Source organism: Lepisosteus platostomus, chromosome 8 (assembly GCF_059453375.1).
Source record: "Lepisosteus platostomus isolate fLepPlt1 chromosome 8, fLepPlt1.hap1, whole genome shotgun sequence".
NCBI classification, from domain to species: Eukaryota; Metazoa; Chordata; class Actinopteri; order Semionotiformes; family Lepisosteidae; genus Lepisosteus; species Lepisosteus platostomus.
Genome location: NC_142618.1, coordinates 44,505,460 through 44,527,538, shown reverse-complemented (window position 1 = coordinate 44,527,538; position 22,079 = coordinate 44,505,460). Strand labels below are relative to the sequence as shown.

General features: G+C 36.6%; 1 protein-coding gene across 2 annotated transcripts in view; it reads right to left on the bottom strand.

The window, feature by feature from the left end:
• Positions 1–2,138: 2,138 nt before the first annotated feature.
• Positions 2,139–22,079, bottom strand: part of cdyl (chromodomain protein, Y-like) — a 138,620-nt gene continuing 118,679 nt past the window's right edge. Inside the window, exons 6-7 of one of the 2 annotated variants that reach the window (XM_088643629.1) lie at positions 8,244–8,345; positions 2,139–3,552 (exon numbers count right to left, since the gene is read on the bottom strand). In XM_088643629.1, the coding sequence (XP_088499755.1) occupies positions 3,394–3,552; positions 8,244–8,345 (261 nt within the window). In that variant the 3' untranslated portion in view covers positions 2,139–3,393. Of the gene's footprint in view, positions 3,553–8,201; positions 8,346–22,079 lie in introns of both variants that reach the window. The other variant, XM_088643628.1, reaches the window with a different exon arrangement.

The following is a 22,079-nucleotide window of genomic DNA, read 5'->3' as shown; positions in this document are numbered from 1 at the left end:
ATGAGTTTATAATCGCAGACTGCCAGCTCTTTAAACCAACAGGCTACTGTTTTTCCCAAACATTTGCACTAGAGATACTGTAGTAAAACTGCAACTTGATATACCTAGTAAAGCTATTCGTTTCTCATTAGCTGGGTTATTGACCTTTCACACAGGGTTATTCTCATTATCACACACAAAACACACATTTTGTATATAATGTATGAAATAATTTTATTTAAACAAGTTTTGTTTTCACAGCTGAATATTTTACTTATTAATCTATAAAAACTTTACAGATTGTACAGTACATATATATATTTATATTTATAGTTTCAAACTACTCAACAAAAAATAGGTCCCACAAATGAAAAAATACTGTACCAAGAATCCAGGAAGGCAGATATACAGACTGTACAGTGCTGCAAATGGAAGGGGAGGGGGTGGGGGGTCAGTTCAAATAGAAACCTCTTGACTGTACAAAAATAAGGTTTGATTTAAAGGATCTCTTATACTCCCCTCTGCCATACATTCAGCAAGATAAATTCAAAAAACCTCAGGTAGTTTTCAATACCTGCAGTCAGAGAGCAATACCCACTCCTCAAAGGAATGCAGAATATGTCTATGTACATTAGGGTGGGATTTGAATGCCATATTTATAAATAATGTGCTATATATATAGACAGAGCCGTATAGATTCCATGTTGAGAGAGTCCAAAGTCACCATGTTTAATTACTTTACCCTTATTTCAGACAATCTCCTAAGAGAGAATCCTATCTCCTAATCACGTTTCTGCTCTGTATCCCGAATTACAATTATAACAATAAAAGACTTCTTAGATTACATCCAGAATGCAGGAGAGACAGAAACCGTTTCCAATTTATTTAAAAAATCTTATGTGAAGTCACTACCTAGATTAAAAAAAAAAAAATACTGGAATTGTCCAGACATACTCTTCTAAAAGTAAGGGTTCATTTCTTTCAACTGAATTAATATGTATACTTGATATCTACAGCCAGATACTAGTTGTTGCCCCTTTGAACTTGGATACCCTGAATAAATAAATGCAATCCTTGCAATGAAAGCTAAGGTATATCCAGTTTTAATTTTTCAGTATTTTAGTTTCTATGTTTGACTAAGACTCAAATTCTGTATTTTGCATTAATAGCCATTAGTCTTCAAACTGTATTTTCAATTAAACCTTGAATTTCAGATAATTAATTTTACATGAAGAACTGAATGCTGATCTTTCCTCTGGTAATATTGAGCTTGATTTAAAAATTGTGCTTGTTTGTACTGTAAATAGGTTTGTCCATCATTTACAAATGTAAATGAGACAAGCAGAATGGATTTCATTTCTGAGTTGATCAAAGTGCCATTTTTATTTATTTTTTCTTCATCTCCATTGGCAACAGTTCTTACTCTGATGGGATAATTCATACCACAAGGTCTTCCCTGTTTTTTCCTTCTTTCTTTTTCACATTGCCTTCAAAGATCCCACTCCAATCTCCTCGGGACTGATCAAAACTAATGTGTTTTATCAAATTCAAAATTAGACCTGTATTATTCACCAAAGAATTCACATAGAGCCCTAAGAATAAGCAAAAATATCTCGTTATAAACTCCTTTGTTTTTGCAGAGAATGCATTCAATTATATATAGCTTCAAAAGGCACAATGGGTTTTTACTTACTGACCATAACCATAAATAAGTATTCCATGAGAAATTGAGAATAATCAAAAACTGTCTTGGATATGAATGAAATCTGTTACCTAATGTTTATTTATTGTATAGTAAAACTCGAACGTCTAGTTGGTTCATTAGTTTGGAAGCTTGAGAGCTACATTTGTAGGCCGACTTGTTGACATTCAAATTATGTCCCTAAATACACAATGAGCCACTGTACATGTGAATATATTGAAAATTCTTTTGTGAAATCTATATTATTACGATTAAATATGAATGACTTTACATTCTGACCCTGAGAATTGCAGATTCTTTTGTGAAATGGGAATACATAAGTACAGTATGGATTACTGTGATTTTTGCTCTGTATTTCTTAAAATCCGATTTTTGTACAAAACAAATTAGCCAAAATCTTCCAATTGTATTACTGCACGTATACACACAACAAGCTTTAAAGGATTTTTTTCAGCTCCCAACAAAAATTAAATCTTAAAAAGATATAAAATCTAAAGACTTCATGATTATGGAATCAAATTACAAATGTAGCCCAATTAGCAACAAAACACTTCAAACACTTCACGTCTTGATAGCAAAAGTACTGCTGCCCAGTCTGCCTTTATAAATACATTACTGTATTGCTAACATGACCAGATAAGCTTGTACTATAATCAACAGTGCAACACTACAGTTCACCGAACTGCAGGTTCAGCTTTAAGGGTAGTGTAGAAAAGGTGTTACTTTGGACCTTACCAACGCAGATTCTAGCCCTTGGTGTTACAATGAAAAACAGTACAAAGAATGTATTGCATCAAGATAAGGAAGCTTTTTTTTCTCTAGTTTTCTTGGAAGGAATTTGAATAATGTGAGTGTTTCTTCTTTAACTTATTAAATAAAATATTTCTAAGTAAAACTAAAATACATTTACACAACACAAAATATTTGGTGTAACATATTCAACCTACTGAGAAAAGAAAAATACAAAAAACAACTCCTTTTCTCTTTCTTTTGTATATTCATCTTGCCCAGCAATGGTAAGCTATGAACTAGGTACAACCAGATAAAAAAAAAGCTACATTAAAAGCTAAAATTAGATACAACATGTTTATTTTTGTCATTTATCTAATACTGCAGAATAGAAGAGGCATTTCATTAAAAGTGAGTGGTTTCTTCATGCTGGGAAAGTAATATTTCAGGCTTCCAAATGAATCAAAAGCAGGTGAAAAAGATGGTAAGACAAATCTTTACCAGATGCCAGTTGACCGCTGAACTCTGGAAATGTGTGGAGCAAAACAATGAACTTAAGAGGCATCTCATTCTAATGAATCTGCCCACCGCTTAGCGCGTACAAACTACATCTTCACCTTTGGAGCCTTGCAGAAGAGGACACAATGTTACCCGTTTTCTAATTTCCTTTTTCCTGTGAATTTAATCATAAGGCTTGTTCATCCTAATACAAAAATATACATTAATCCACCCTTATAAATAAGACAGCTTCCTGCTTCCACCCAAATTCTAAAAGTGTGGTCAGAAGTACCAGCTCAGAAGGTCCATGCACATTAGACTGAGGCGCTGGACGGCGTTCACTTCAGTCCGTTATTCTCGGCTCCCAAGCTTGCCAAACCTACAGATGAGCACTTTTTCAGCTTGCACTGCTAATCAATTTTGCCCCCAGTTCTGAACATCTGCAATGCGTACAACAGTCCCCGGTGTGGGAGTGGTTCTGAGGTTTAGAACTCATCAATCTTCTTCTGCAGGTATTTAAGAATGGAGTCCATACCCTGCGGTGAGCCCCAGACCCTCTTTAAGACCTCACACTCTTTGTCGTTAGCCTGCTCCAAGGCTGCCTTTGTGGCGTTCCGCACCAGGGCTTTGGATTCCCGGAGGACCTAGGGAAGGGAAACAAAATGTTCTCCGTTACGATGAGAGGATGCAGCCCTTCCACTTGGGGTGCCGCCCTCCCGACCTTAATCTGTACAAAAGCCAAGTGGGGAAACCGAAGAACAGGACTTCAGAACAGGATGGAACTCTCCGCAGTGAAGAAAAAGAAAAGATTTCATGTCCAATTCCCTCTGCTGGCTGCAGCAGGTGGAGGACCGCACAGCAGGAGAAAGGAGGAGAGGAACTCGCAAACAGTGCCTCGGTCCAGCGCACCTTTAATTCATTACTGTTTCCTGAGGGGCTCCAGTCGTGCTGTTCTGAGGCCCTGTTAATGGGTAACCCTCTTCTACCACCTGCCACACACACTTGTGCTCTTATTACATCAAAGGTAAAGCTTTGAACTTACCTTGTTCCTATTGTGAACGTCTACAGCATTTATTTCTATTTGAATTACAAAACCCGTTCTCATGCTCTAACATGGAGGGCTCTATTTTAGTAATAATAAAAAAGACTTGTTTCATTTTGCAATACAAGACAAACTAATACTTTTTAATGAGATAGAAAATCTGAAAAGATGGGTTCGACATGCCCGTGTTCATGGGAAGCCCTTTGATAACCCAATCCTCATCTGAAAAACATTAGCACTTTCACTTTTACTGAGAGCTCTGTCTAAAATACATTGTTAATATTTTTAATTAAGAGGTGGAATAAGAAATGATATAGGAACAAAACTTTCACACTTTTATTCTTTTAATGTATCAGATATGTAAAACAACTGAATTTAAATAAAGAAAAAGATTAGTACAATTATTTTTAAGCATTTTACTTTTTATATTTTGGTTTAACAGTTCAAAGTATTCATCTAATTTCAGTGTTTGAAACAGATCTAGTGTGAATGCAGTTTTCATTTCAAATTTGAAAATCTACAAGAACTGAGAAAAAAAATCACGTTATATGAATATTGCATATGTGAATGCTTCTGTAAGTAACTGAACAAAACCTCCATTCAGAAAATATTTTCCATAGCCCTTTTTTCTTGAAATTTAATACCATGGGCCTCGTTAATCTCTATTACAGTCATATATTATTCAAACATGTTACAGTTCAGTAACGATTTAAGCAAATTTCTGAAAACAAAATAGCTATGACCTGTATGTTTGACTCCAATGTCAATAAACCCACATTCTGCTGGCTTTGAATTTTTCAAACAGCAAATCTGGAATTTCAGTACGTAGCTGTAATATAATATAAAACTGCTTAAAACGGTGATGTGGAAAACATTGCACATTTGTTTTTTTAAAACAATTTATATACAGTTAATGTTTGATTAATGTTAAGACAATAGGGTATGCATTAATTTAATGAAATAACTTTGAACTACTATACTACTTACAATGAGAAATATTATTGTTTTCCAAACCACAAACATATGATTGTGGAGCATATTACTAAAGAAATAACACTGTTTTCTAAACGCTGATGCTGTAGACAGAATATAGCACAAAAATGTGTGTACAAATTATGTTCTCTCAGTGATTAAAACAAAAAGATAACATTTTTTCACTGCTGTAACTGTGCTGGTAGGCCAAGGTCTCCCTAGCCAATCTGACAAACCCACAGTACAAATCTCTATGGGAAATAAAATATCAATTTTCTCTTGGCAATTTAGAAACTGACAAAAAGCATCTTATAACTAGGGGAAAAAATACTTAAGCAGTTGGGTAAATATTTAAAGACAAACTTTCCAAGTTTGCTAACATTTCTTTCTGAAAAAAAAGTTATTGTCAATCTAAAACTAAACAAAACTGAAAACCATAGTGAGGGTTATGTTTAAATAGCCATTAGAAAGCCTGATTAACATCAGAAAAAATAAAATGAATTATTTTGATTAATTGTGCTTTTATAATGGGGAGAGGCATTTCAACACTGCCTGTACATACAGTACTGAATACATTCACAGCAGGTTAACATGAGCTTACTACAATGAAGGAGAGAATGAGTGTGATCAGTTGATTTAATTGAAAGATTAATTAATTATAAAAATATGAAAAGAAAGGACATGATTGTCTTACATATTACAGTAAAATCCACTTAATAATACAGCTGCATGTACTGTAAGCACAGAAGTAGCAGTGATCACAGTTTTTGTTCAATCAGCTCTCCTTATATCCTAAGATGTTTGATCTCTTTTTAAATGTTTTTAAAAGTGACAATATGGAACAAGCTACCAGCCATGTGGCTGAAATTGATACCCCGGCTTCCTTCATGATACAGCTGAATGAGATCCTCTTATAAATTAGCTACTTAACTACCAAACAGGTGTGCTGAATGGTCACTTTTTGTTGTTCTTAATCTGGTTGATGGATTCTTTTTCTATGTCTTGTTAATTTCATTTCACAACATTTCATTGGAGTGAAGGTCAGGGGAATTTTTCAAATTAAAAACAGGTTGGAAAGAATGTCCAGAAGTTTTTAAAGAAGAAGTTGTCTTGTATCTTCTTTTGTTGCTTAGAAACAGCACTGCGTCCCAGTATGTCTTTGAACAGTGGGAGGAAACCCACGTGAACAGAGAGAGAACATACAAACTCCACACAGACAGCACTCCAGGTCCAGAATTAGTCAGGGCCCCTGCACTACAAAGCATAAAGGCTAACTGTAAGTAACTAAATATGTAACTATGTATATTTTTAGATTAATATACACCCCTTCCTTCCACCACTGTTAATTGTAACAAAAGCTGTGGAAATGCGTGCTTGAGAGTTTAAAAGAACACTCACAAAAAGCAGACTTTCTGTTTCTTGTACTGCTGCAATGCCACTGATTGAAAGAGAGAGTAAAGGTGCTCTTGTAATATTGTCAGGAACATTGCAACATAAAGCCAGCAGGGAATTGGGCTCTATCTATCCACCATCGTTACTCTGCAGAACTATTCAATAGAAGGAAGCATCTGTGAATAACCCAGATATATTTTACCAATAAGACCGTGACATTAAGAGGGATCATGTGTGTCTACTACACAGTAACAATTACCGTCATTAATCCACCTAAAAGTGATGGGGTTTGTGCAAACCCAATTAACATCTTTGCGAACCTATCCATGATAAGGCCATGGACACACTGTCACTGTGCTGCAGATCTGAGTAAGATGATATCTCCCTCAAAAATGGTAGAAGGTTTTATTCTTATTATTCCCACTTCCGTGCCTTGTGTGACAATAATACCACTTCCTTATTTCTGAATTTACAAATGTGCTAACTGGGGCCAATAGTCATGTCATGCTCGGTGTTATACTGGCCCCATTTTGAGACTAGCATGAATTTGGGATGTCTGGTAAAGTGTTTTAATACACACAAACATATACATATAGATGTAGGTGCACACAGAGAAGACAAAGAAAGACAGATAAACACATAAGTGATTAGGTTTGAACATTTATTTTGTCAGCAAACAGTATTATCATGAGGAGCCACACCTTGGTTTGGTGAGGATCCAAGACCATTAATTGCAAATGTGCCAATTATGCCTGTGGCGGTTTGGGTTTTGCTGTATGTTCATTAACCTTTATTCACTTATTTTCAAGTTTAGGCTAGACTGATAACATTTCTGTTATGCCCTTGGCATCTGCATAGTCATCACAATGGATAAATCATGTGAGTGAAACCCAGTTTTTATCCCGAGTTCCCAAGCATGCTATTTTCACCTCACTGCTTACTTGAAACTGTTAACGTGGTCACCTCCTACGGACACCAGACTTTACCATCTGTGTCATTCTCACAGCACCCTGCAGTTTTAAGTGCTACCCTGGGCATCTGTAAAAGGTCATCTCTTATGTTTAACAAAGACCTGAATCAGTACCTATGACAATTTACATGATGCGGACAATGCACACTAAAACTACACAGGGAGAAGTATGATTCCTTTTCAGCTGAACTTATTTGCAAATATTTTTTTAAAATATGAAAAATTATTTGAGCATGTAAAAGCAAGTTGCCGGAATGCTTTTGCAGGTTTCATTAAAATGTGCAACGATTCTTATACATCAACATTTCTCTCTACTTACCAAAATTCCAGTAAATGATTATGAGCTTTTTTTTTATTCTGCTCATAAAGAATAATTGCCTAACCGAAAACACATACTTATGTTGAATACCTGGTTTGCATATAATGTGCTGTTTTCTAGCCTGTTGAACGGTACTATTAGCCTATTCCAAGAGGAAAACAGAAAATCACCATTGCTTTACTTTTTCACTTCTAATTGAGAGCTCTAGGTAAAGACACTATTGATAAGTAAGAAGACAACTAACACCAGGACAGACTAATATGTTTAGATGAATTCTTCCTTCGTGCTACAGGAAACACTGAATCAAGAAAAAAAAAAGACGAGCTCATGTGGTATTTTGCCATAAATAAAATAAGAGCAGTAAGGTAATAAAAGGAGGCTAAGATTTTAGAAATGAAGTAAATGTTAAAGAAAAGTCAAGAACAGTCTTGATCAGACTGATAAAACAATGTTTTTGTAGAGACTAAAAAAAACTTCAAAGAAAAATGTGTATGGAGATGTGAAAGATATTTAACTGGATTCTGTTCGATCCACATGAAGTGTAGAATTAAGTGTGTGAAATGTCAGAAATTAAAAAAAAAATTAAAAGATGACTTACAACTGAATTACAAGAGACTAGCTCCCTAATGCGCACCATCACCTCCTGAGTGAACGTTCCTGGCCAGAACACTTGTGAGACCAGACCCTTGGCACACGCCTCCTGCGCGGTCAGCTTCCTTCCGCTGAAGAGCATCTCGTTGGCCTGGGGGGACAGGGAGAGGGAAAAAAAGTCACGGACTGGGCTGAGGCTGAACAGAAACACAGAGAACCCAGGTTAACCTCATCTCCGATGTCATTACAATTTGCATTCGCAGTTCATCAATTCATCTATCCATCCATTTTCTAGCTGCTTCATCCAATCCAGGGTCCCGAGGGAGCTCAAGTCTACCCTGGCAAGCAACGGGCACAAGGCAGGATACACTCTAGCCAGGTGCCAGTCCCTCGCAAGACACACACAGGCACGAACAGTCACACACTCGCACCAGGACCGATTTTCCAAGAAGCCCATTAATCTCCTTGGACTGTTGGAGGAAACTGGAGCACACACTGAGGAACCCCATGCAACCATGGGGAGAACATACAGCTTCAAGGCAGCAAATGCTAACCACTGTGCCACCATGATGCCCAATTACAATTCAACTACCTTAAATACTTATTAAAATATTTTGATTATTAAAGTTTTGTGAGCATGTTTTTCCCATACTGGGCATTTTGAGGTTAGTTCTACCAATCTAAAAAGAGCTTTAAAGGCAACAGCAATAACTGTCTTATTTTAAGGAACAATCACTCAATTTTGAGAACTCAACTTGAAGAGCCTGTTTAGAGTGCAGATAACATTCAGACGCTTTAGGATTTAGTCCTATGTGTTGCTATTTAAAGTTATTAAAATTGAACAATAAATTCAAATAAAAATCAGTTATGGTACATCCTTTTAATCGGTTAATTTCCCCATATGTTCAATAAATAATCGATTAATCGACCGTCTTACAGTGTGACAAAGTATTTAAAAGGAGTTTTGTTGTTAAATATTGCCCTCTAGCGGTCTTTATGCATACTGTAGGTCAGATACCATTAAGGAACTACAGATAGAAGGTTTTTCTCAGTCCGTTAAAGTACCACCTGCGTACAGGAATATTACAATATCAATCTATTCAAACTGCACATAAATACTTTACTAACAATTGAGAAGGTCTTTCGCTTTTATTCTTTGAGCTGGTTTGTATTCCCAGGGAATAAGAAATGCTCGCATGTACGTGAGCCAGATAATGGTAATAGTTCCGTAGCACAGCCATTTTCCCACCGTTTTATCTGAAAAGTTTCGTGCAGTACAGTATACTGCAGTCGTAGTTGGTTGTCTTTACATCCATGGATTCATTTTAGGTTCAACATTTCATAGACGCATTTTCACACAAACCGTTCAGTAACCATGCAAATAACTTTTTTTGGTGCTTGTAATATAACCGTCACAGCGGTCCTCGAAGAACAAGACAGGAAGCACTATAATGGGAACCATATCGAAACAGTATCTAGATCATTTATGCAACTGCAATTAAAGATACCAAGTGTTTAAAAGGCATCTTTAATGAACAATTTACAAGACGGGGTTATATCGCTATCCGTTCAGCCATTAAATAAAATCATTTTTTCCAAGTTGAAAGCACAGTTTAATTGATAAAAGCTTATTAGCAGTTCACTCGCAATTTTAAAGGAGAATGTCACCTCCCTGTCGCCGGTCATTTCAACTCTCGCTTTAATGCGTGTTTCAGACTTGATTAGTCAATTATGGATACATTAATCAAGCAACCCCGCTGGTGTGCTTCATCCATTAATCCTTAATCATCTAAAACCCCTAAAATAACAGTTACAGCATGAATAATAATATAGGATGCTGTTTTAACTTAAAAACGCCGCTTGTGAACATCGATGTGGTTGACAGGTAAAGGACAAAACCTGTAATTTTGTAAGGAGGCTGTTACAACGCAGTCCCTTTTCATTATGGACGACACAGAGCCCTAATCTGAACCACAAACATCAGCTTCAGGAGGAAAACCCAAACTCAAAACTGCACTTTTTGATACCTTTACTAACACCATCCAACAAAACAGCTCCTTTACAGAATGTCCCCTGAATGTCATCTCAACCAGCCTTCTTGTCCACAGTTCCCTGCAACAGAAGCCTGCAAATACATAACCAACAGCATACAGTACACATGAACAGCCCCTTTGGAACATCCAGCAATCTCATTTAGTGATTATCTGGCATAAAGCACCCTGCCTTCAACATTGCCAAAACAGAAAGAGACCGGTCATCTGTTTCATACAATAAAACAGAGCAGTGAGGGCTATTGCCTCAATGTTAGAAAGTTTCAAAATCCAAAAGAATCCTTCAACTTGCTTCATATACTCCTTCAGCACTTAGTGGTTGACAAATCTGTTGACTCTTTCAGTGCATTAACAGATTGCTGCCATCCAGACCTCCCCTGGAATCTGCCTGCTTTTCGATGTCGCCCTTCTTCTTTTTGCCTCCATCCCACCCCTCTACCTCATACATCTGCTCTCTCCCTTTCCTCTACACCTGAAACGTTTCAGTTTTTCTTCTTCAAAGCTTTTACGTGGAATTAACTTTAACACTGATCATCCGCAGCCTCACATGGTGATAAAGCTCCCTTTCTAATCTAATCTATTTCAGAAAATAAGCATGTCTTAACTACAGCAAGGTGTTCACCTAAATCAAAGAAAATATATGCATTAAGGATTTCGTATGGTGCAATGACTTAACATTTCTTATTCCTGTTCATTCAGAAAGTTAATTTTAGTCATTTCAGATCAATGTCCAGTCTTCCATTACTTGCTAAGGTGCTTGAAAATGTAGTGGTGAATAACTGATTGAACACCTGGAATGTAGCCTTTAGCAAGAGCATTAATGTTTTATTGAACAGACAGGAGACATGTAAATTCATTATGTTGATTAATAGTTTTCATCCACAGGGGTCAACAGGGGGTTCAGAGATTAGCACGTCTTTTGTAGAGTCTTGTCAAGCATGTGGCTGTTCACTATCCTCTAAGCTCTACATGACACACATCATCATAACTGATGCCTTGGATGTTCGAGACAGAGTGCAAGCCTGGTGAGCAGAACGTGGCTTTTAACCATTAATGGATTTTAATTCTGCAGGGATGGCGAACAATAATAATCTAGCCTTCAACATACTAATGGCATGAAGACATTGTTCCCCTGGTAAATACATATTGTCTGTTCTGCGTTTTTCATTCTTGATTTATTACACCAAGATTGACTTTCAACAAGTTAAATTACCTCATCAGCTGTGGCCATTCAAGTTCTCTCACTAATGAAGTGATTTATTACTTACGCAACGTCATTATATTTTCTGGTCAGTCATGAATTATTAATCAAACTTGATGAATCAATATCAAACATGCCCAGTATCAAACATCATCTAAAAACATGCCCAGTTCATATAAAGACATTCTAACCACCCCCTCTTGCATTCAGAACACCAACAGGGACTCTTGCTTTCAGAGACCCCACAACCTAAAACATTCATTATTAAAATTTCATACATTTGTGTTTGTACATTTTATATTCTAAAGATAGTGTTAGGAGACATGGTAGACTTAGAAGCTAAAAACCTTTTCTCAACTGTGCTTGAATTTGAATGTTTGTTTTAGGGCAAAACTAAACAAATTGCTTTTGTGACCAACTAATTCTGTTTGCGGAACAGGATTCCACAATACCAGTATCTCATCTGCTACAACAACAACTTTGACTGTGGATCTATTATGACGCAACTGCTATTTAATCATGTTATTCCATGAAGCCTAAAAGTCAAAGTCAAAACTTCCCTGTCGGTATTTCAAAGCCAGGGTACTTCTGCTACAAGAAATTGTTGCTAGAAAAAGGGGAAGACCCTGATATTGAAGCAGACAGACCAGCTTCTGTTCTAATCTGTTGATCCCAACTGTTAGTTTAATGTAATTGTTGTTCTTTTCCGCATGTGAACAAAGCACAGTGGCAAGTGTGTCTGTCACTCGCTGTATTTTATGCATCAATAGTTATATCCATGAATTCTAAGACAGGATAGGATGTAGTGAATTAACTGGAAAGGTCTCGTTTCATCATAAAACATTAGCAGAACTGTACTGTATCAAACCAGTGCATTCTTAAAATAACTCCCACAGCTTCATACAATTATTCATGCTGAATACACAAGGCAAGATATATACTTTTGATAGCAACTGTGATAAGTCTGAAAACATTTGATCATAAATCCAAATCTATAAGTGTGTCAGCTGTGTTTGAGCTTTGATCCCAAATAAAGAATTTGGAGGTGATCTTTGACCCTGAATTGACGCATGTACATCAGGTGCACAATATTGTAAACACTGAGCTTTTTCATCTAAGAAATTTTCCATGACTGCATTGTATGGTGTGTTTATAGTGCAGCATCTAAGTATTCAAAACCACACTTAAGTCACTATATTCTCAAAATTTTGAGCAAGGATAATGAGCATGTATTGTGTACATAATCACATCACTCCTGCCTTGGGAGTCCTTAAATGGATTTTCTTTTAGGTTTCAGATTGATTTTAAAACCTCCTGCTTTTGTTCAAGGCTCTGCGTGGTTTGGCTTTCCAGTATCTTACTGATATGTTATCTGTTTACTTCCCTCCACACAAACTATCCTCATCATATTCTGGTTTAATGTTTTTTCACTGCTTGTCTACAGCCACTGGCTGACAAGGCCATTTGTTGCTATGCCCCCAAAATAATAATAATTGTTTCTACTTGTATAGCACATTTCTAGACACTTCACTCAAAACACTTTATAGGTAATGGGGACTCCTCTCCACCACCACCAGTGTGCAGCTCCACCTGGATGATGTGCCGGCAGCCAAAGTGCGCCAGAACGCTCACCACACATCAGCTATCGGTGTCGAGGAGAGCAGAGCAACGAAATCAATTCATATCTGGGAATTATTAGGAGGCCATGACTGGTAAAGGTCAGGGGGAAAAAAATCCATCCATCCCTATTGAACTCAGAATCTCAGCCATATTCGGTGCTCTGAACTCTATCCTACTTAACTTTCTATAAAGTCCTATTGAGATTATCTACTGTATCCTTATCCTTTATTAAACTATGTCAATACTTCAACAGATGCGAGCCCTACCAAGTTCTGTAGACCAATGAACCTCACATGTTAATCGGAAGGTTGACTTTGTTTTTAATGAGCAAAAGTGTCAGCATTTCTATTCAGCTTTTGTGGATTAGGTACTTGGAAGTTCCAAAGGACAGGAAAGGTTAATTGAAATATAGATTTATAGCCTGATGATTATTTACTTTTAACTGTGGAAAAAATATTTTGACGGTCCTTTTTTTTTTTTATCCAGTACGCATGGAACCTATCGGCATCTTCACAGAAGCACTGCTCTGCTTTTCGGTAACGTGCACCTGCTGAGAAACCTCATGTACCATGTACCAGAAGTAGATGTCCAAATTCAGCTTGCAAAAACAATTTATACTCATTATAGTATATTCTACAATTTGTGAATATACATATAGCATGTGTGTTTATTAGGCTTTCTAATTATTAGAGTTTTCTACATGACTCTTTTGCTGTACATTTTTTAAATACCACATTCTAACTCTGTAAGAACGAAAGGGTGATACTGCTGGTCTATTAAGAAGCAGTGATCTGTACATTAAAATAAGCAATTTATCATTAGAAATGCAGGCAGAAGATTATGGTCTTAAAAAGATCACTTCCGCAATTTCTGAAATAAAAAGGTGGCATTTCTAAAATTAGCTGTTTCTAAAACTCATACATATTTAAGAAGTGACATTACAAAGTTTTTTACACAGTTGTTTTGCCAAGTCTTGTCCCTGAATTCAATCCATTTGGATCCTTGAGAAAACTGCCAGATGCTGTGTATCAACACGTGTTAAAAGTCTGGCACATACTGTGATGTGCTGAAGGGCCTGTTTCTTGTACAAGACATTTTTAGATTCAAAAACCTCATGTGAGGCTATCCTGGAATTTCCCCAGCCATATTCAAACAATCTCAAATTGAGTGTCATTATTTCTGGCATAATCATCTTCATCAAGGGCAGCATGTGCATCTCCAGAAAAGTATGCTTCACAAATACCACCTCTCACTCTTCTGAGTTGAGAAATCAAATCTGTCCATGATGGTATAATAGAATATAGAGTAACCAGGACCTCACCACGTCAGCAACACCACACTGTTTCACAACAACTTGCCTCTGCTAATTTATTTAAATATATTACATCTATATCTGCACATCGAGTGCATCATGGTTAGTCAGGAATGATCAGTATGACACTCAAAACACTTCCACATCTTTATTTCCTAAAAACATAGATGTGCAGTAGGGATTGCTAATTATTTATACTTGATATATTTATTACACGAAGAAAATATTCCCAACAGGGAAAAACATTTGTATTCCGTCATCCATGTGTAGGTCAACATTGAAATCACATTTTGCAATTAAAATGACATCTAAAACATATGACGACTTTTTTTCCCCAGTAGTTTTTAACCTGAAAAATTAGGTATCAGACGACAGAAAATAATTGTGTATTCCATGAAATATGGTTATGTTCTCATTAAAGTTCCCTTTGCAGTAGCTGTAAGAGTAGATCTGTTAATAAAGGTCCTGACTATTTTCCCCTCCAGGCTTGGGCATTCTGGTTGCCTAAACCAGCTCTGGTTCTGAGTTCTACTGATGTAGAAATTCTTTACTTCTTCACTCGATCTGCTGTGTAGCGGGGCTATTGGTAGATATAGTAGTGACTGCCACACGTCACCCAGAAGGGTGTTGCATTTCAGTGGTGGATAATTAAGACCTTGCAGTGAAAATCACTATACAGATGCAAGAAATGATTAACTGCCACAGATATGACATTATTATAGTGTTTTACAAAGAGAAGTGACAATTCTTAAGTTAAAATGACAACTAGAGCTATGGAACAGAGCATTTGACTACATTTTTCAAATGCATTTCTTGCCTACACTTGTAAATCTGCAGTGAAATTCATCATTTAGTGACAACGAATAAATCAACAGGATGTGCATCAGCTTCACTCAAAGGTTTGTCTGGAGTTTTTGCAACTTTCTGTTGCAGACAAGTCCACGTAATGTTCTGACAGCCAAAATGAGATCTGCAAAGCTACAGCATTGTATTAGGATGTAGGGCTTGCTACAGAATGTCCAATTTAACTGAGCAACCAAACACTGAATTTCCAACGAATCAAGGTTATCTCTTGGGCATGACAACATCACAAGAAGAATTCTCTTTGCAGTAAGCCAGTGGAAAAAAAGAAAATAAAATGTTACTCAAATTTTAACTAAGTGCAGAACTATAGTGTTTAAATATTGCAATGAACTCAGGCCAGGGACAGAGAGAACCCCCAAAACAAGAAACAAATACACTTCCACATTAGTATTCCTGTTAAAAGTGGAAGTAGAAGTGCTCCAAACGTTCCTGCTGACACTGCTGCTACTACAAAATTAAACCTCTACAGTCCTATGTTTGTTCATGAAACGGTGGCAAATATCAAAGCAGACATGTATGAACTTAAAATAATGCACTAAGGTAATTATTTTTGCTTTCCTATTTGAGAGCAATTCATGGATTCATGGATGGAAAAATCAGCCTTTGTGCAGACAAAGAATGTGATGGAAATTAAAGACTTGTTTTTAATCACCTTTATCAGAACAAATACAAACACTATTGTTCCTTTTTCTCCATTCTGTCATGTGTATAGTTCTCTTTCTGCAAAAGAACAACTTAGTCCTTTTATAAGGCTCAATTACTAACACTGCACTTTTACCGTTAAAGTTCAACGGCACTTGCTACACAATAAAGATATACTTTAATACTACTGTTAATTCTGACTAAATGTGACTTTGAATTTATCCAGTAGATGGAGTTGCACATTTAGAATATTTTGAATGCTGTCTTTTCTAGCATATAATGTAAACACTACTGCTAGTTTAATAATGAGAAGCATCGATGAACTCAGGAAAAATAGAGCAACAGCTTTTGTTAAAAAATCTAGCATACTCTAGGTATTATGAACAAAAAAAAGAGTTTCCTATTAAAACATGGAGACAACATACACCAAGTAAAACTATTTAGGTAAGAGAAATTAATATAATGTCCTAAATTACTAGCAGAATACCTAACTGATTTTACATCTAGGAATTACTCTATGTCCTACCACTTGTAAGTCATTGACTCTTCCAAACTCATGCATTCCTCGTGATTAACCTGAGGGTAGTGGTCCAAAAAACTGTTAATATACAATACAATAATTTTAATGCTATTAAGGATGTTAATAAATGTGACTAAATAAGGCTACAATAACATTATTCACTCTTCTCTCCTGAAGTAATAATGACCGACAGTATAAGATTTTTTTACAAATCACTGACTGTTTCCTGGTGTCTTTCCAGGACAGTATATTCTTTTAGGACATACATTTTCACTTTTACCTACGGCTGATTTGTACTACATTTTTTAAGAGCTTTACTTCTTGCCAATTTTTGTTTTGAAGGGGAGAAGGCTTGAATGGGTGAAAACTTAAAATTAACCACCAAAGCCCCTCCTGGAATATACGTGTTAAACCGCTGGATTCAAACCTAGTTATTGCATAAAACAATTGAGTAGCCTGGTAGACCTGGTGCAGTACTTTCAGCACTGAGTCAGAGAATGCATGGGGACGTGTTATAGCACCACAATACTTCAGAATGAGACACTTGCCTGGCTGTGAAATGTGGCGTTACGGAGTATGTGTCATTATTAATGGAAATGGCCATAATTAATGAAGTGTCATCAGCACAAACAAGACAAACCAAATGTAGACAGATTAGTGCATGACTGAAAACATGACTTTTACTCTCCTTTCCCTTATTAAAATCAATTCCAATTCCCTCAATTTATTAATGCCAGGAGAGCATGAATGTTTACTGAAAAGCAATGGCAATTTCAATCAATACATTTAAAAACATATAAATTCATGTAATTATATGTGAGTTGTCTAGGGAACTAAGTCAATAGGTGTGCAAAAACTGAATAACTGAATGTTCAATTAAATAAACAGTTTTTTTTCCCCAATCAGAAGGATGTGTAGAGTGGTGGCCATTCTGTGCTGTGCAATGAAGGAATTAATCCCAGCCAGCAAGGTTGGAATGGCAAACAGTCTGTAAAATCTATAAATTGTGATTTAAAGAGCAATAATGGTAATTACATTTCTCAGTAAAAGCAAATTCTTTCTACCTCTGACCTGCCCAACTTTGAGCAATTGGTGATTTTCCACATTACAGGTAACAAAGAGCAGTACCGGAGATTCAGAGCCAATAAGAGAAGACTAATTTCCCTCACCAACAACAGCACGTGCCTGCAGGTGCCCAGGAGGTTACAGGAATCGCTATGTCACTGAGAGCACAATCATCCCTGCTTTACTAACCCCAATCTATCCTTGTAGGCACTCAGCCAACTGTCACTGACACTGGAAGAATCAAGGTCACAGCCAGCTAGTGATATGAACCAGACCTGAACCCATTCAGAGCTTAACCTGCACCTGGATATGTACTGACTGAGGAACACGTAAAGGTTTATTTCATGCTGAAAAGAGAAGAAAAGAAACACAACGTTGCAGCTGTGGAGCCTTCTTCGGTTCTACAGATGAAACGTTGTGTTTCCTTTCTTCTCTTTTCAGCATGAAATAAACCTTTACTTGTTCCTTTTCAGCCTACGCATGCCGACGCAGCTACCTGCTTGAACTATGCACTGATTGAGCTACTTCTAATAGCCCTTTCTAATAGTTTCACTCTCATTTCGAGTCATAAAGATCTGTGTATTCTGTTACTCCCACTCTGAAACTCAGTCATCCCAAGCCAGGACATTGATACAATTTTACTATCACATCTTACTCAACTTCTTTTGGGGACAGCATTGCTACTCAAAACATTTAAATACTGTTTATATACTGTACAGTAGCTGTAAAGAGTGCTATTATTTGCTCATCTTGTCATTAAATTTAACTTATAATTCATATCATCTTGAAGGTTTCTCTCCTAGCTACAGATTAAGTGACATTATAGAATACTAGATTTCAAATTCATATCTTACAAGTTATGGAGATGAAATGAATGCCTGACAGAGTGTTCAACTTTATCAATAGGACTGTTCATGACAGTGCCCACTGGAAAAAAAAAGCAATATGGTAGCAACTCCAGCCCCCCCACACACACACTGTTGACTAAACTGATCAAAAGCTGAAAACTAATCCAAATGTTGGGCAGAATCTGGACTAATTATAAAGCAGATCTCTCAAAGCACTTGTAACGTTTAGGACTGATCTGTTTATATATACTTCAAAACTAGGAAACAGCCATTCATTGTGACAAAGAAAAAATAATTTGTAGATTAGATAATAAAGTAATTTTTTTTCATATGTTTCTATTCCATGTTTTCTTAGGCAAGATCCCTGAAGAAATCATGTCAGGTCAATGAAAACAAGAAAAAGTAGTCCACATATACATACTGCATACAGCCTGGCAGTCCACAACTGGAAACTTGTGCACATGCCACATTCACTGATTTATTTTTCAATCTGTTAAATTCAGCAAATAAATAGTACTTATGCATTAAAATGTACAGAAAAATGTCATCTTTAAGTTAACTTGACTTCTTAACTTCTTTCACTTAGAGATTCAGTGAAACATGCAACTTAACCAGGGGTGCCCAAATGTTTGCACACAACTGTATTTTTACTATCGACAGGGTTGACCTGCAATGGGAAGATGCATCTTCAGACACATTAAAAGATGCTGACAGCCGTATTACAAAGAATGAATTGAATTAGTCAGAAAAAAGGTTAATGTCTAATATAAGAAATGTTTTGAAAGGAGAAAATTAAAGGACTTTAAAAGGAATGACACTTGTGCTGAAATAATTTCTGGCACCACTCAGTGTGAGGCTCTCCATGCTCTGAGACCTTCTCGAGATGTGAAAAATATGCATATTTACACATTTACAATTTAAAAATAATTTTCAAGACAGTCACTTTTTATCTCATTGACTCCTCAATTACATTCCCTCAATAAGTCATTTTTAGCTCACTAGGTGTAAATACTTTAAAAAAGTGTAAGTGCTTTGCTGTGCTGCTGAGACACTGTGCACATTACCAGTGCTGATTCAGTTCCCAGTCAGGAACTGAATGTGATTGATATGGGATGGATTTTGCATTTAAACATTCATCTGCATTTCCTCAGAAATAAGGAGAAACATTATTTGAGAAGACAGCGTGTTCCTAAAATCTGGTTAGAGCTAGTTGAGACTACCGATTTGAGCAAGAAATGTGTTTTGAAATTGTTAGACGCCTGCTTGTAACCAACTGCTTGGTTTTCTAACCAAACAACTTTAATTTCATCCACTACCTGAGATGACCTATTTTTGTCAGTTTGGATACCGATAGCCTAAATATGGGATGTGTTCGACTCTGCTCTGTGTCTCTTGCTTGCGGATTTTGGGAAAACACACTCCCATTCCTACCTAGAAAGCAGCAAACACAGCTGCACCAATGGATATTGGGTCTTCTGCTGTGGCAGAATTCTGCTCTTTCTAGGATTCGAGGGGGTGGCGTGACTTCTGTAACATACTGTACTCATTGCAATGAGCCTTGTCAAAAGTACAGCAGAGATTAGCGGCAGATCATACAGCCAGATTCTAAAACCCAACGAATTTGACATCAGGTCCATCAGAGAGGAAAAGTTTAATTAATATAGTCAGCCTTATAGTATATGATTGTGGTACTGTATGTGAAATGACCGATTCATTTTTACATTTTCTTATGAGAATGTTATTGACATTGGTGGATGGAAAGTGTATTTTATTGATGTTAAGTGCGATGCGCTCCTCATAGATAAGTGCTCCAGTACTTTCTTGCCCCCTTATACATCTCCGGTTCACACTGAGCATCAGCATCTGATAATTCCCACATTAACCACGGGCTCGGACTTCAACTTTAAAAACCTGTTAAGAGTGATGTAAAAGGTTAAACATCTAAACCGTTATCCAATAGTAAAGAGTAAATAAATACTAATTCCACATAATAGGTAAGGTTTAATCTTTTGAGGACCAAGACTGTGCCATCAAAATACAACTGAACTGGGATCCTGTGGTCATGGTCACACAATCTGGAATTAAAATGCATAACACTGTTTGATTTTATTGATACACTCTTCTTTGTACTATAGGCTGGAGAGGGCAGGGTTCAAATTCCGCTACACAACAATTTTTTGGTCCATATGATGTGATGTTACCTGAAGGTGTGTTATTTCACACACTGAAGGCAGCAAGAAGCAGGAGGATCAAAGATGTTCACTAACCTCATAACTGTTTGTTTAAAAGAATATCACTTCAATTCCTTTGAAGCCACCAAGAAAAATGTCATCCTAAGCTTTTGATAAATATGTACAAATAGAGGTTAATTCCAGAAATTCAATGTAGGAAAAAGAAAAAAAACACGTTTTGGCTATGCATACATGTGAAAGAGGGGGGCAGGAGAGAAATGGGTAAGAAAAATAAAAGAAAAAGAAAATAAGAATGGGGACATGGGTAAGAAAGTGTCCAAAACATGGAAATCAGGGACAAATTCAAGTGGAAGTGTGAAAGAACTCTGTCAATGTTACTCTTTGTTTTTATTACTTAGGAAAAGGTCAAGGTTTTATTCTACAAATCAGTGATAAACCCTGCCAGAATATAAAATACATAATTTTTGAAAGGATGCCAGAAGCACTGATGAAAAGTCAGAATTCACAGGTAATTCTGAATGACCAGCACAGGGAGCAGTGAGCCAGAATTCCCTATTATACATAATGGAGAATAAAGAAAACCAAGAAGAATAGCTTGGACAGATGCGTATGTCTATGCTAATTTCACTGGAAAATATAAAAAAAATCTTCCTCAGGCTACATGAATTCCTCAGAGCACACATCATAAAGAGGAGGACTTCCTCCAGGAAATCATAAGAGCAAACTGCTTTGAATGCTTTGGGGTGGATTTTTATCATAGCACTGTATTTAGGCATACATTAACTCTTGTTATTTGATTTTGGGTACTCAGTTGTTGTTTTTTTTACCTCTCCTTTGCCTTACTATAATGTACTGTAAAAATGTAATACAGCCGCAACGTTCAGTACTGTACATCAAGAATTATACAATGCCTTGCAAATGTTTTTTGCCCCTACCAAAAACCTTCACATTTCGAAAATAATTGTGGATGCATCTTTGTCAAATTAAGTTTTTTTGGCAAAACTGTAATGATCACACTGAACATTAGATAAATAAAGTTCACAAAAACCTGGGAGAAAATAAACAAATTGAAATTTACTGGTTGCAGAATTATTCACTCAATCAGTGATAACGCTTTGTTGTTCGTAAACCAAAGATTTTTGCCTTGTCAGATCACAAAACATTCTACCACATGTCTGTATCACTGACATGTTTTGCTGCAAACAATTTTTTCGGCAATGGCTTGTTTCTCGACACGTACAGGACAGAATTGTGTAGCGACAGGGGTATTACGGATGTATGAACACTACCCCTTTATAAAGACACAGAAGCTTGTATATTTTTCAGTGTCGCTTTTGCACAGTGGCATCCTTAAGCAGCTTCCTACATGCCCAGCTTGTCAGTTTGGAAGGGTGGCCTGACCCAGACAGTGGTATGACATACTGCATAGTGTGGTGAAAAATGAAAACACAACCCATTATTGCTTATCATATTTAGGATATATGTTTCCTTCCACCAGTTCTCGCCAAGTACTAATAGTAGTGAAAACTTGCCCTACATGACAAATAACATACAACATTTTAACTTTTTA